This window comes from Tyto alba, unplaced genomic scaffold (genome assembly GCF_018691265.1).
Source record: "Tyto alba isolate M040663 unplaced genomic scaffold, T.alba_DEE_v4.0 Super-Scaffold_28, whole genome shotgun sequence".
NCBI classification, from domain to species: Eukaryota; Metazoa; Chordata; class Aves; order Strigiformes; family Tytonidae; genus Tyto; species Tyto alba.
Window position 1 is genome coordinate 10,234,328 of NW_024881302.1, and position 13,997 is coordinate 10,248,324.

The window sequence follows — 13,997 nt, forward strand, 5'->3', positions numbered from 1 at the left end:
TTTCCATCCAATTTATGCCTTAACTGTTAAATTAGCAAAGAACATAGAATTCATTAATTTCCAGGAGACGAGTCAATAACAGCTGCATTCAGAAGTCAGTTGCGTCAAACTTTAAAAATATATTCCTTCTACACATTTCACAATTGATCACTGCCTATTGGTTAATAACAGCAGCAGGTTGTTGGTGGTTTAGTTTCTCCTTAAGAAACGATGCCACCAAATGTTAGAAGAAGAAATCAGTAAGTTAGCTCTTCTGCTGAGAAATGTGTAGAATCAAGCTCCTGTTGAGCAAGATAAGGGCTGCATTAGCTCTCAGCAGTTGTCTGGTGGTGTTTGCATTACAGAAGCAGCATGTTATGCTGGAAGGTAGATGCCTGACTCAGTTTATTTGCTGCCTTGTCAGGAAGAAGAACTGAAAACTTAATAGGATCATTCATGTATCTAGCAAATTTAAGATGGCTAAAGTTATGAATATTAATACTGGGCAGATGGAAGCACTTAAGCACGTTAAGAAGAATGGTAAAGATATTAATAGCAACAAACTTGTTTTGATCTTACTGCATAAGAAAACAGGTGTGGCTACCGCACGCTCTCTCCTCTCCCAGCCCAGTGTCCTCGGCTCTGGCTGAAGACCCGAGTGCTCGAACAATGCCTGTGCCAGTGCAAACTGCTGCTGGGAGCCTGAAGACACTGGCAGCCCAAGAATGACCTCTGTATTTGGATGGCTGCTGTGGCAGGGAAGAAAATGGTTTCTTTCTAAAAAATGTCAGCGTGGGTCTGATAGTGTAATTACCAGGATTGCTGTGTCCATAGATATTTCTGTAGTACAGCTGCTTGGCAAGTACTGAGCAGGTTTTGGCAGGTATCAGGCAAGAGTGAATGCCTGAACCTGACAGTATGTCAGGTGAGCTCTGGCCTAGGGTAATTTTGTCTAATTCAGCATTTTGTATATTAATGCTTTTATCGTTACACAGAGAGACTTTGTCAAGGTAACAGTTTAAACACTTGTCACTCTTTATGAGCAAATATGAACGAGAAGCAGCAGAGAAAGGTCCACTTTTCCTTCTATTTCTAAATGATGGATTTTACGGTAGCTGATAGATTATTGAGAGTCTGAAGTTCTCTGGATTCTGAACTGTGCATATTTTAAAGATATAAATAGCCTTTTGTTCAAAGTGGCTGTGTTTTACAGACTGGATACAGACAATTCTGCTTGTCTTAGTGCAACAATTTCTTCTGATTTAGTATCTATAAAATTCCTTTCTTTTCTCCTTTTCCAATACAGCGTTATTTCATTTTTAACAGCAGCATTTACAGTGAAAACAGACATAGTAACTGTATTATTTCTGTACCAAATAATAAAACTTACCTTGTTTGATAGGCTGCCGATTAGAGAAGGTGAGAGGAGTAACAAGGAATTTGGTTTCAGCTACCTGTACCCAGTGGTGCAGAATTTTTATCGTCCAAACACCGGGTCGTAAGGGCAAATTCAAAGGTGGTTTGTAGTGAGTAAATTCGGCACTGGATTCAATAAGAATATCATATGTTGCTGCAATTACATTAACAGGATCCACCCAAATGACAGTCACAGTGACGTTGGGGCCTTTTCCCCATTTCTGCATGCCAACTGGCTCATCTGTTGGCCCAAGGAGTCCTCCGAAATTCCGGAAAAGCCTTTCCTTGGCATCCCATTCAGTGCCAATCTGAAATTGAAGAACACATTGCTGCTAACATCATCTCTGTAAGCATCTAAGACCCTTATGTGAAATAAGGGCTCTCAAGACACACAAATCGTATTTCTCTAATGAGGTGAATTATGTACATATATCTATACAGGCTGATGGCAACATGACCAAAGATCATAATGTGTACTCGAATTGTGAGACAACCTTGAATGCAAGGCTTTTGATTGCTATAAAGGTTTTCTTTATCTTAAGAGTGACAAAACAGGCTATAGCAGTTCTCCTTTTCCTCCACATGAAAGCAGTCAATAAAGGACTAAGCCTAATGACTGAACGCAGGCTAGGCATAGAAAAAAAATACAACCCATCATCTCCTGGGTCATGAAAATGTATTATACATTTGAGAGACAAACCCTGTGGTAGAGACCTATCCAGTTAAGGCTAAGACCAAGAAAGAGGCTTTTGCTGACTTTAGGACAAGTCACATGATGTCCTTTACTACAATCTATTCATGAGATGCTGTCTCCTTGTACTCCCTGCCTGCCTGCCTGGTGTGGAAAGTTTTTTCTGGTAAACTCTTTTTTGACTGTCATAATAGTGACATTGTTTTTTTATTTATTCAGTAACTAACAGTAAAGCAGCTGATTCACAATATAGTGTAAATATTTAATGGACCTTTCTTTTTCCTAGCAGCTGTCATATTTCAGTACTCTTTATATGAATTTTAACCCACAGGATGATACAAACTTACAAGCTGTTAACATTAATACTTGTACATTACTGAAAATATGCATCTCCAAACAGATAGCAGGGAAATGTAGTAACTAGCCTTCTTAGGCCAACTGAAAGACTTTTTACTATCCCAGCACTAAATCTAGCGTGTGTTTATGAGGCTAACCTTTAGGGAACCACTTCCATCAATTGTCAAGAAGGCAACCTGGTGGTCCACAGTACTGAAGGCTGAGTATTTGCTTTTGGAGGAAGTGACCACCTCGCTTATCCCATGAGGTCCTGTTCCCATGATTCCAAATCAAGTGATCAATATCAAACACAAAATTATTTGAGGGACCCCATTTGAAGTGAAGAAGAGGAGAACCCCTTGGCTCCTTTTGGCAAGCAGACATCTGACATCACTCCTTGGAGAGGATGTTTTGGCCAGCCTGGTATTGAAACCCCTCATAGTCCTTCAGGTCTTCCTTGGCCTTAATGTCCAAACAAACAGTGTAGATGACCTAAGAGTTGATTTGTTCCCTATACAGAAACCATGGGATTCTCTCAAGTGGTCTCCTGAAGCCCATGCACACAGAGACAGGATCCCCTCTTTCAGCATATGTGGATATTGAAGATTTCCTCAACACAGAACTGTTCTTGTCCCTAATCTTCACCTCACATGGGCACGGTCAGAACCTGCTTTCCTGAAAGCATAACAAATAATTGTAGCTTATTTGATTCAGAGAGTTTTCTTCTAGATTTCATCTAATTTCATGACAAGAAGTGGTTCCAACATAATGCCCAAATCCCCCCAAATCCGTAAAACATAACAATTACTTGATGCCTACTACCACTGATACCTATACTGGAAACTGCCCAGTCCCAAATCCCTTCTAAATAAATCACTGTGGTTGGCAGACAAATTACAGGAGGACTGTAAGCAAAAAGCTACAAGGCCAGTAGAATAAAAACCTACCATCCTAAATCCATCATCATATGAATTCCTCCTACCGGACTATGACAGTGCAGAATATGAGACAAAATGAACCTTCCACTACTCTGCAATCAACACAGCAGAATCGCTGGTATTTGAGAGTTATTTCACCTAGCACACCAGCTAATCAAACCAGACAGCATAAGCCCAGATATCAGACCCAAGCATCTACTGCCTCAAGGAGCTGTCAGTGTGTACTCTCCTGACAAGACCGACTGAATATGTATGGAAATGAGCTAGGAAAGAAAATTTCCTGACCAGATCTTATTATCTATTTGGCCAACCTTCATTGAATGCGGCCCTGTCACACCTACCAGAGCTCAAGGGACCTGGAAATCATAAAGCCACAACATGTGAAACAAATCTACACCCTCCTGGTCAAAGAAAAGCCTATAAGGAAGATCTTTGCACCACATTTGGTATTTCTTACTGGAGAACTCCTTGAAGAAAGCTTACTTCATTCTCAAAAACACTCATCCCTGACATTCAACTATTGCCCTCTCTTTAGTCTCTCATCCCTGGGAAAAGAAATCAGAAAGTTATAATCCCCATGCTCCAACCTGCAGGTGACACTGCTCAACACCAGGTTGCACAAAAGATGTTGAGACATGTTCACACGTGCAAAGGTTTATTAGAGTGGTCTGTAGAAGAGTGAAGGTTGCTTTCGTGGAAAAATTGTAACAACATTGTTGGATGGCTGTTAAGCTTTGTTCAGGCATGTTATTGGGTTCCCTAATGTAAACCAAAAATTATAGTCAAAGGGCAGGAGAAGATGGGGAGGAAAGGATAATTCTCATGCTGGTGGCAATAACTTGCCATGAGAGCCTGTCATAACACCACTGACAGGGTGTGCAGGTCCACGAAGACAACATCACAAAACCAACAAGAAAACACTGACACAGAGCAGGCCCTCAGCAACACAAAGACAAGGCATCTGTGCACCCTGCAACACCCTGCATGCCCCAGAGCAGGAGCTCGGACCAAGACCAAGACCAAGACACTGCTTGGGGCTGGGCAACACAGGCACCTTAAGGAAGGGAAGAGCAGGGAGCTGCATATATCTATTTACAGGATCTGTCCTTTATGTCCAGTTTCCAGCTGGGGGACATACTTTCCCATGCTGCACAGCTTACAGTACAAGCTGGAAGCACAGTATTTTAAAAATAATTTTACTTAAGGCACTAGTTACAGGTTTATACGTCTTCCCTTGAACTCTACACAGTTGAGCTCCCAGTACTGAGATGTCTGATTTTACAGGCCAAGAGATACTACAGTCCTATAATATTTTTCATAGCCCCTTAAAACATTGTAAGTAGGCTTTCACTTTTAAATGGAATACACAAACTATGGGATGGAATCAAGCAGTAATGAATACCTGATAAATTATGAAGGGATGTGGCACAGAAACTGACATTTTCCACATCATTACTTTAATCACCATGATTTTGGGCTTCAAGAGCAGGCACTGTGCACCGGGTACATTTGGAGAGCTGGAAGTCTCTCACTGGCTTAAAACTCCTGTTTCTATCTCTGTTCAGTCCCAAGATAAAATTTTCCCAAGATAAATTATGCCTTGATTATGGGTTTGTGTCTCATTGCTCACCACAAACAGGACCATTAGGTTCACACAATGCACACTAATTGCCTGCCACCTAGTTTATTTTATTCTCTGTGATGAATCACAAGTCTTAACAAGACCAGAAATGAACTTAGTGTTCAACTGATATATGGTGAGCTGAGATTTTTAGTACTGTACAGCAAATCAATCTTCTGCCCTCCGTGTAAAAGTTGTCATGAACCCAGGCTGGTAGGATACATACTGTGTGCATTGTGCACAAGCCAATTTTAGGAGGTGTGGGAGTTTCAAGCTTGGAAATCACCTCTTGGATTTCCTGCAAGTTTATTTTATTTTACTCAGCCCAAGACTGAGTGCAGGAGCCGTGTGCCATTGAAACACTATCATTAACCCCAGGCTGCTAGGCAGCCCAGCCGGATGATTTTTTTCCATTTGTCTATACATGGTGAATGGTGAAATCTGCTACTCATGAAGCAGTCTGAGAAGCAAAGCAAAGGAGCAGAGGGCAGGAAGGGCTGACTGAAGAGATCCTATCATCTCCGCTGCAATTTCAGTTGTGAATCAGGGTCACAAATACACCTGCAAGCACACTGAATGCAGCATATTCGTATTCTTGCTGGCCCTATTGGTATGAGCTGGGAGAGGGAAAAAAGATCCCAGCTAAAAAGGTCCCATGCAATTTTAAATTTCTCCCAGACCATGGGGTTAAAGTTGTTGAAGAATCAGTAGTTATATGTCCCTATAAACACAGATCTTATTTTTTTTTTTGGTGCTTAACCTGTGCACATTGATGACCTCACCTTAGCTGAACTGCTAGGTTTGTTTTACTGGACTTTATACTGGCATTTTAATAAGCACTAGCAGATGAGAGGCTTTTCAGCCACACTGAAGCTGAAGACGCTAATGCTGGATTTATACCAGGATAACGGAGAATAATTTGGCTCAGAGGCAGAGGTGTCTGCAGGCTGTGGGAAGGCAGAAAGTAAAATAAACAATTAAGAAATGATTATTTACTTTGTATCTCCTGGTCTTTTGAAATATGAATCATCTATGAAAGGAGAGGACAGTTAAAGAGTTTAGGTGCGAAAAACTAATGAAAAGAAGTAAGCAGCCACCAAAACTCTTTTTGTGCATTTCAAATAGAAGAAAATGTTTCCTTAGCCTGAAAAAAGCTCACCAGTGATTAAATCCTTCCCGTGCTTTGCACTCATATGGCTTCACTGCAGCAGCAGCTCCTACAGGGCTGCTTGCAGACCAGCCGTGGTCTATGAGGCTGTGAAGAGCAGCTCATTAATCCTGCGGGATCTCGGGATCCTCCTTGCAGGGGGACACACTCCACAGAGCTGTGGGCACAAAGCAGCGAAGAGGCCACCAACGTGCCACCACTTCCCCTGACAGGGGAGGCTGACACGGCACTGCTGCTGCAGGATAACCATCAATCAGGCTCATGCTTGCTGCAGGGCTAGTTTTGGGGAAAAAGAAAGGTGCGGTGGGACCAGGGGGGACCTGGCAAATGGCCAGCAAGTAAATTCTGGTCCCAGATTTTCTTCCTCCCTACAGCTGCAATGAAGTCGGATGCATTCCTAAATATTTTTGAGTTCTAGAATACTGAGATCAGTATTATTTCTTTTCCTCAAAGAATTAGAAAAAACCCTGCTGCCAGCCCGGTTGTTTTCAAAAGAGGGACCAAGCGCAGGCATCAGAATGAAAGTGAGATTAAAAGTACCAAATAAACAGCAGAAATCCTCCTACAAATCACAAGAATTAGAGCTTGTATGACCATTTATCACTGCATGAAATGGCAAGCCTACCAACAGACACAGTGATAAATGAAACACGCTTTCCATCCATCTATTTAATGGCACATTAGTGTCATAGATTTGCCATGCACACCAAAACACTGAATCCTACCTAGGCATTTCTTAATTGCCCAAGAAGATGGTAATTTATGGACTTAACCATAATGACTGGGACACATTTGTTCAATCAATTTTATACCTTAATTGAAATTTGTGGCTTAACAAGAAAAATCATGAAATTAACTGCTCAGACAGTTATATCTTTAAAACAGAACACAGATGTCAGGTTCTATTAGTGGTCAACTTTCCAGATATATATTTTAGGGCACCTTTTTTTATACTCCATGTCAGATTCTGAGACAAATTCCTAGAAGAAGTAACAGGATTTGTGGGAAATCTCAGGCACTGACGTGATAATTTTCTTTCATGTTACAACATCAATATTCTGCTCACATGTGGCATTGGTGCCTGACTATCAGTAATTTTATGAGGGTTTTTTCAGCATACTCTTGAGAAAAATGCTTATCACATCCCTGTTCACGTCTCTCTCAGCACCCACAGCAATCACAGTCACAAAACTTTTAAATTACTGAGCCCCTTTTACAATAGCAAATGCCTTCAGATTGCTCTTAAAACAAGAGGAAGTGAGGGTTGACCACAGATCTAACTGTCAACAGTACCTCCTTCAATGAAGAGGATGTACATTATGCTAAAGAATCATTCTCACCTACAAATTACATGGAAATACAGTTTCCAAAGGCAGTTGAAATAGTATGCAACCTTTCCAGGGGCTCATGACACTGTGCATGGGTGGCTACAAATACTTACCTCTGAGAACTGCAACCTTCCAAAATCGCTTGGTGGACTTGCAATCTTAAAGACTTTCTTGGGCATCACCCATGTTTCCAAAGTTTCTAGTTTACTGACAGCCAGATTGGTTGCATGGTGTCTGATTAGGAAGCCTTGGAAGCGGTCAGCAAGGAAGTAAAGGTGGACGGAAACTGGATGGCCCATGGGGTAATATCTGTAAAACAGCACATGCACATGCTCATCAGTTACACAAGAGAGACGTGAAATCTCCATTTACTTGGAGTTAATGGCTTAAGAAGCATTCATTTCAACTAGAAAATTCACCACTGTACATTAAGAGATTTCAAATGTGTTCATCACTCATTATCAAATATCCTCAGGCTGTTCCAATTACCCTGAAACATAAAAAAGTGTTACTAAGAATATATGCTCATTGAGAACATATTCACAGCTCTAAGATCTTTAGGAGATACCTCTGCATGCCAGGGTGTACCCCTCCCTTCCTACCTCTTCTGGGTAAAATGTGTCCCCCTAGAGATACACTGGGTACATTGTTAGGCTGCAGCACCGTTTGACAGGATAAATAATGTTCAAAAAATGTGTCTATTGCTCCAAATTAGGTGGCCTGCTTTCTTTTGCCTTCAGCAGGGCCAGTCCGTGCAGATGCCGGGCAGTGGCAGAGCCTCCTCGCTGGCCGTGGGACAGCAGCAGGCTGGGGTCAGCAGAGGGTGCTGCCAGACTGGGCACGGGTGAGCTGATACCCCACTCCACTCCCCACATATAAATCAGATCCCCAATCAATTCTCCAGGGGCAGTGTAGGGTGGCACTGCAGGAAAGGACACCAGGATCCAGTCCTCATTTTAGGACTCCTTTATTTTAGGAAATAAGCTTCATGTTCTTTAAGGACTTGAGGTTGCTTTTGCCGTGGATTTTTTACTCATTATTAAAAATAAATTGAAAAAAGGTCAAACAAACAGGAAAAACATCTCATTGAGAGATTTGGAAGACTTCAGTTACAGTTCAGACTTAAAGACATTGTAGTCATGGTTTCAAATAATTGAAACTTATGGTCAAGTGTCTGCTGTAGTCTCAGAAACATCTGTAATGATGTTTGTGTTCATGTGGATGCATAAATAATTAAAACCATGTTATTCATAGCTCTGAAATAAAGTATTTTGCTACTTTACAGCACTGACATTAATTGTGAAATAAGTGTGTTTGCAACACATTTAAAACCAACCAGTATCACCTTCCTAGTCAAGTCAACTAAGTCTGATTCCTCATGTTAGTTATTACATCTTAAGACATAAGCACTAAGAGGAGTTAACCAAGAAGGACTTTCCATTACATGAAACAAGCAACACCCAGAAGGAAGTCTCTAGAGCTTGAGAAATAAACATAACAAGATGGGGTACAAACAGGGCCAGCACTGATGGACCGGGCAAAACCACAGCAAACCTGTGCAGCCAATACCAGCAACAATCTGACTTCTGTTCTGAGTACTAAGGCCGCCTGTTTTATATGTGCGCAGCAGCAAATATTTACAATATCCTTGAAGTAGTCTGAGTAAGTTGTCTCTTGGCAGCAGTGAGTAAAAATGCCTAGAGACTGGGAGAAATAAATTAGATCTCAATCACACATTGATGTTGCTTCCACTGAAGATGCTGATACGCAATCTAATTTGGTACCAGAGCAGTCTGCAGGGGGCACAGCCTTCTGAGGCTGTGAGCTAGCCCTTGTTAGAAAGTGTGCAAGGCAGCTTCGCTTCTAAAAGTCTCCTGGGCCGCTGTGGGTGACAGCACGGCATTGACTCCAAACATGATCCCAAGTGGTAGCGGCTTTTCTTGCAGTGCCTGCAGCAGTGTGAAATGAGCTGGGGTGGTGACTGCAATATCAGCTGTTAGCCCTAACAGCAAAGGGAATACTGTCGAGGTTCTCTGCCCAAATATATCCTTGCCATTACCACGTTAGAGACATGCAAAATCACAAGGGAAATAGGAAATGTATATATGCCTGTACCTAGAAAGACAACATAGTACCAAGAGAGAAGGGATAGGAATCAGAAACCTGAGGATTATCCACCTTTCTGTGACTTAAATTGGACCCTGACTCACAGTATTTTGAGCGGGCTCATGCAGGTATGGAAATGAAGCCCCCACTCCATATCACTGTTTGCAATTCCTCCCTGCGCTGTTTCAGGAGGCTCCAGCCTACTGTAAAGGAGCCATGTTTTATCCTGGTGACAGCTGCAATCAGCAGTGGATGACATCGTTTCCCCATCTATAATCTGAGCAAGTTTCAAAAGCACCTTGAGTTCCTGTACAATGAAAAGCTCCCCAGAAATAAAAATGATTATTGATATAAATCATCATCAGAACACTGGCAAAAGGAATAAGCACAAAAGTAATTGTCAAATTATTTCAGTACTGGTTATACATAGCTCCCATCCTCTCTGCTGGCTTCACTCTGCAGGACAAATGACCCAGGACTTCTTTAGGTCTGCCTTTATTTCATATAAGGAAGGCATGCTACTAGTGATTATTTCTATCTAATTGTTATTGATCTTTTATTGCTTTGCACCAGTAACCTTCACTGGCAAAGCTGTAATAGGAATCTGGATCACTTATGGCCATATATTTCTAAATGGGACATTGCTCAGCACTTCCATGACTAAGTAGGAAGGTCAAGGTGCATTCGGTTCCCTCTTGAGAACACAAGAGGGGCAAACTCCCTCAGTCAAAGCACAAGAAGCGTCTTCAGTATTTTCTGACTTAGGCTGTATGTTTTCTATTAGGATAAAAAAAAGCAGGGTCCAAAAAATACATTCTGAAGAAGGAATTAAGGGACTGTAAAGCAAGACTTTAAAAGATGAACTCTCTTTGCTTTGAACGTAAACAGTTTCAGATGTGTTTGCAGGCAGCAAACATCTACCATGAAGGGAGCGTTTTCTGTGCAAGTCTAATTCCAGGAATTCTTCCTTCAAATCCCTTTTAGACTGAATTCTTCTGTGCTAGGCTTATATATGAAAAAGGAATCTAGAATGTATGAGGGGGTTCCCTTTAAAGAATAAGAACCTTTATTGGAGATATATATATGTATTTATACATACATACATTTTGTTTACTTGATGCTAATGGATCCTACCAGTTGCAATACTTTTGGTACAGACCACTGTACCAAGCAGGCAAACTGAGCTCAAGCAAGTAGTTCTCTGTACTCCACGTATGCACCCAGGAGAACAAACAAGCAAGGACCGTTAACCTGCCTGTATTCAGATTAATTCTGAAATCCTGTCCTCTGCTTTTGGTAAGCATAATAGAGGTGAACATGACCTCTGCTGCAATCACACGGAGCCTTTAGGATCTGCAGGTATAATACAGTTGCTGAAATTAATCAAGAAAACGCAGCAGCGGAGGTAGCACTGCCCAACTGGATCCTGTCAGTCTTCATCAGGCTGGAGAGGAGCTCCTTAGAAGTGCAGCAAACAGGTCACATAATGTCAACCCTGAATAACTAATGCTTCATTACGGGCATAAATACTCCTGGAAATAAGCGCTGTACACTTGCAGCTGCCTGGTGCTGTTTGTGATGGTATGCTCCAGCCAAGCAGATGAACCTCTGCCGGCACCCGGCAGTCTGGTCCATGTCCCCTGAAACACCCAGAAAAAGAAAGGCTCAGACTAACCGGCAGCTGTTGTCTCCAGCAGCATGGAATGAAGTCTCGGCTCTCCGCAGGCCCAAGCGGGAGAACGCATGGTACATGGTGAGGGCGACGTCGCTGAGGGTTTGCACACCATCAGGCTCATCGTACACATTCTCCCAGTATGACCGGAGGCCGGGTGTGCCAGACGGGTAGTTGCCATACAAATAGTAGTCTAACTGGCCAATTATCTCCTGATTCACTACAGCTTCAAATTTTCGGGCAAAGAAAGTTGGCCTGGCAGTCTGCTGTGGTGATACAAAAGGAAAAGACACTGGAGTGAGTTCTCATTTTGAGCCATGACACTTTGCCCTAAGCAATGGGTTGGAGTTGAGGACATGAACTGGTTCTCCCCATGGGGAAAGGTGACTTTAAAAGGTCAACGTTGTGATCATTTGTCATTAAGAATGTTAAGATTCAGATAAAAACTACATAATTACTCAATGAAAATGTAGGTGTGCCAAACTCTTTGTACCAGCAGCCACCCCGCACTGCCTTGCTCTGGGAGGCTCCCCAGGGCACCACATTAGCCTGGAGACGGCACAGCACTGCAGTTGGTGGTGGTCAGGCAGGGAGCAAAGCGTCCTGTGGCACAGGGGCTCAGAAGAGGCAGAACAGCATTTTGTGTGTATGGATTTTCTGCTATGAGGTGGTAAGAGAACTCTGGGAGAGGTGCCATCTGTGGCGGAGGTTTCTCAACTTCTGAGCAGTCCCATACAAATTTTTTTTTCCTCTGCACTTGAAACAATCTTGGGTATATTACTGGTTTATAAGCTACTCAATTACCATTAGCTTTTAAAAAGCCTTTGTTTTGCCTTGCCTATATTGAAGCATGGGTTCTGAGGTGCAGAGGAGTTCAAAAGTGCCCCAGATAGTTGAAAAATTCTTTTGAGGATGTTCAGTTTTACTCTGAGATGGCGCATGCTGTGGGCTCTCTGATCTGCTCCTCTGCAGCTTGCTTTGTGCCTCTGTGGGAACCACGAGCAAGCCTTCTAGTGCCCTGTGTTCATCTGAGGGGCTCTCTCAACAGGCAAGTGTCAGAAGTTGCCTTTACATCTCTTCTAATTTTGAATTTTCCCTTGCAGCTTAGTTTACCTGATTGTTTTCTGAAATATCATTGTGGGTTGTTTTCCCAGCCTGGAGCAGGTCAGCCTCTGCAGACTGGCAGGAGTTTTTTAAGACTTGCCATTTATTCGGTGCTGGAAGCTGTCCTGGGATTAGTGTTTGGGGGAGCAGAGCCTCTCTTAGATAATGTCTCATTTGCTCTTTTTGTGTGTGCCTGTGTCGCTGACTTCAACTGTGCCTGGTAGGCAGCACATTACAATGAAGAAAAGATCTCTGTTTCGGAGCAGTCATCATTTTTGTGCTGTAGGGTAACACATTCCCCATCCCACACAAAGCCTGAACAAACATGCTTTATGCAGGGAACCTCGAGAAGCTGCAGGGATGAAACAGCAAATCTGGTGACCTTGAAACAAGCGGTTGTTCATTCTTAATAGAAGGCACACAGGCTAGATACAGTCTTGAAAACGAGTGTACCCTTGAGCACAAGGATTTGCTCTCATGTCTGTTTTGAGGAAAGTGTATTACAAAGGAACTCATTAAACTTTTTAAGGCAGTCTTGCCAAGCCTGGGTGATCGAAACCTCATGACTCTGGCCCCCAAAACCACGAGATAAACTTAAATATAATCATGTTGAATATAATCACAAAAACTGATTGGCGTTGTGCTATGTAAGCCTCTAGTAGGCACTCTAGTCAACTTTTAAGCTTTTTTCAAAGATGAAAAACATTGTTAAACAATGAAAGCCAGAAGCTTCATGAAATCATGAAAGCACCTGAGCTGGAATTTTGGAAAAAAACCCTTTGCAATTAATTCACAAGAGTTACCAAGTAATACTGGCATGGTAAGAGATGTGTCAAGCTTCCCTTCTTTCTAGCACAGCAGATCTACCAATGCCAAGTAGTCCAAAGAACTGCTTTGTGACCTTATCACGCAGTAGTAAGTCTCAAGGGCCAAAACACGGGGGAACCAATCTTTTACTCTCCTGAAATTAAGAGCAGAGTTTCCTCACACCTCTTTCTCCACCTTGCTTGATGGGGTAAAAGCTTCCTTTCCCAATCCCTGCTGCAGCCATGCAGCTAGACAGATCTTTACATTCCATCAGAGGGGAACGAGATGCTCTGTGGGTATCAGAGGAGGTACAGTTTCAGTTACCTGGAATCGGTGGAAGTCTGCTGGTTTGAAGTCATTAGGCGAACAGCCACACCAGTCAACAATGTGCTTGTACTGACACTTGCAACCGAGTTTACGATTCCAGTTTGTGATGCGCAAGTTGTTGTCCACCATGGAGTCACAGTATGGGCTATTTTCCAGAACAGTGTGAAAGAAGGACTGCAAGAAAGACAGAGCGTATCAGTACATTCAGCTCCTCAGATCTTCATTTTCTCCTTCACTTCAGCCCATGGGCTTGAACCTAATGTGGGTGACTTATTTTCTTTTGAAATGACAGAATTAACAAGCTCTATTGTTCTACCATATATGAAAAGCACTCTACATGTATGCATTCCATAGAGCATGAAAAAATCACAACTTGCTATAGACCCAGCCAAACTGTAATAACATACAGGTGATGCCTTGCTACAATAACCTGGTGCAGAATTATTGCACTTCTGCAATGACCAGCTGTCGTGGTTTAACCCCAGCTGGCAACTAAGCACCACT

At 42.4% G+C, this 13,997-nt stretch overlaps 1 protein-coding gene across 3 annotated transcripts in view; it reads right to left on the reverse strand.

Moving 5' to 3' along the window:
- The window catches only part of XYLT1 (xylosyltransferase 1), a 207,004-nt gene that overhangs the window by 14,900 nt on the left and 178,107 nt on the right, over window positions 1–13,997 (reverse strand). For all 3 annotated transcript variants that reach the window (XM_042798416.1, XM_042798417.1, XM_042798415.1), the window contains 4 exons: window positions 13,491–13,667; window positions 11,259–11,521; window positions 7,591–7,786; window positions 1,370–1,703 (listed from right to left, as the gene is read on the reverse strand). In XM_042798416.1, coding sequence (XP_042654350.1) covers window positions 1,370–1,703; window positions 7,591–7,786; window positions 11,259–11,521; window positions 13,491–13,667 — 970 coding nt within the window. The remainder of the gene's footprint in view (window positions 1–1,369; window positions 1,704–7,590; window positions 7,787–11,258; window positions 11,522–13,490; window positions 13,668–13,997) is intronic.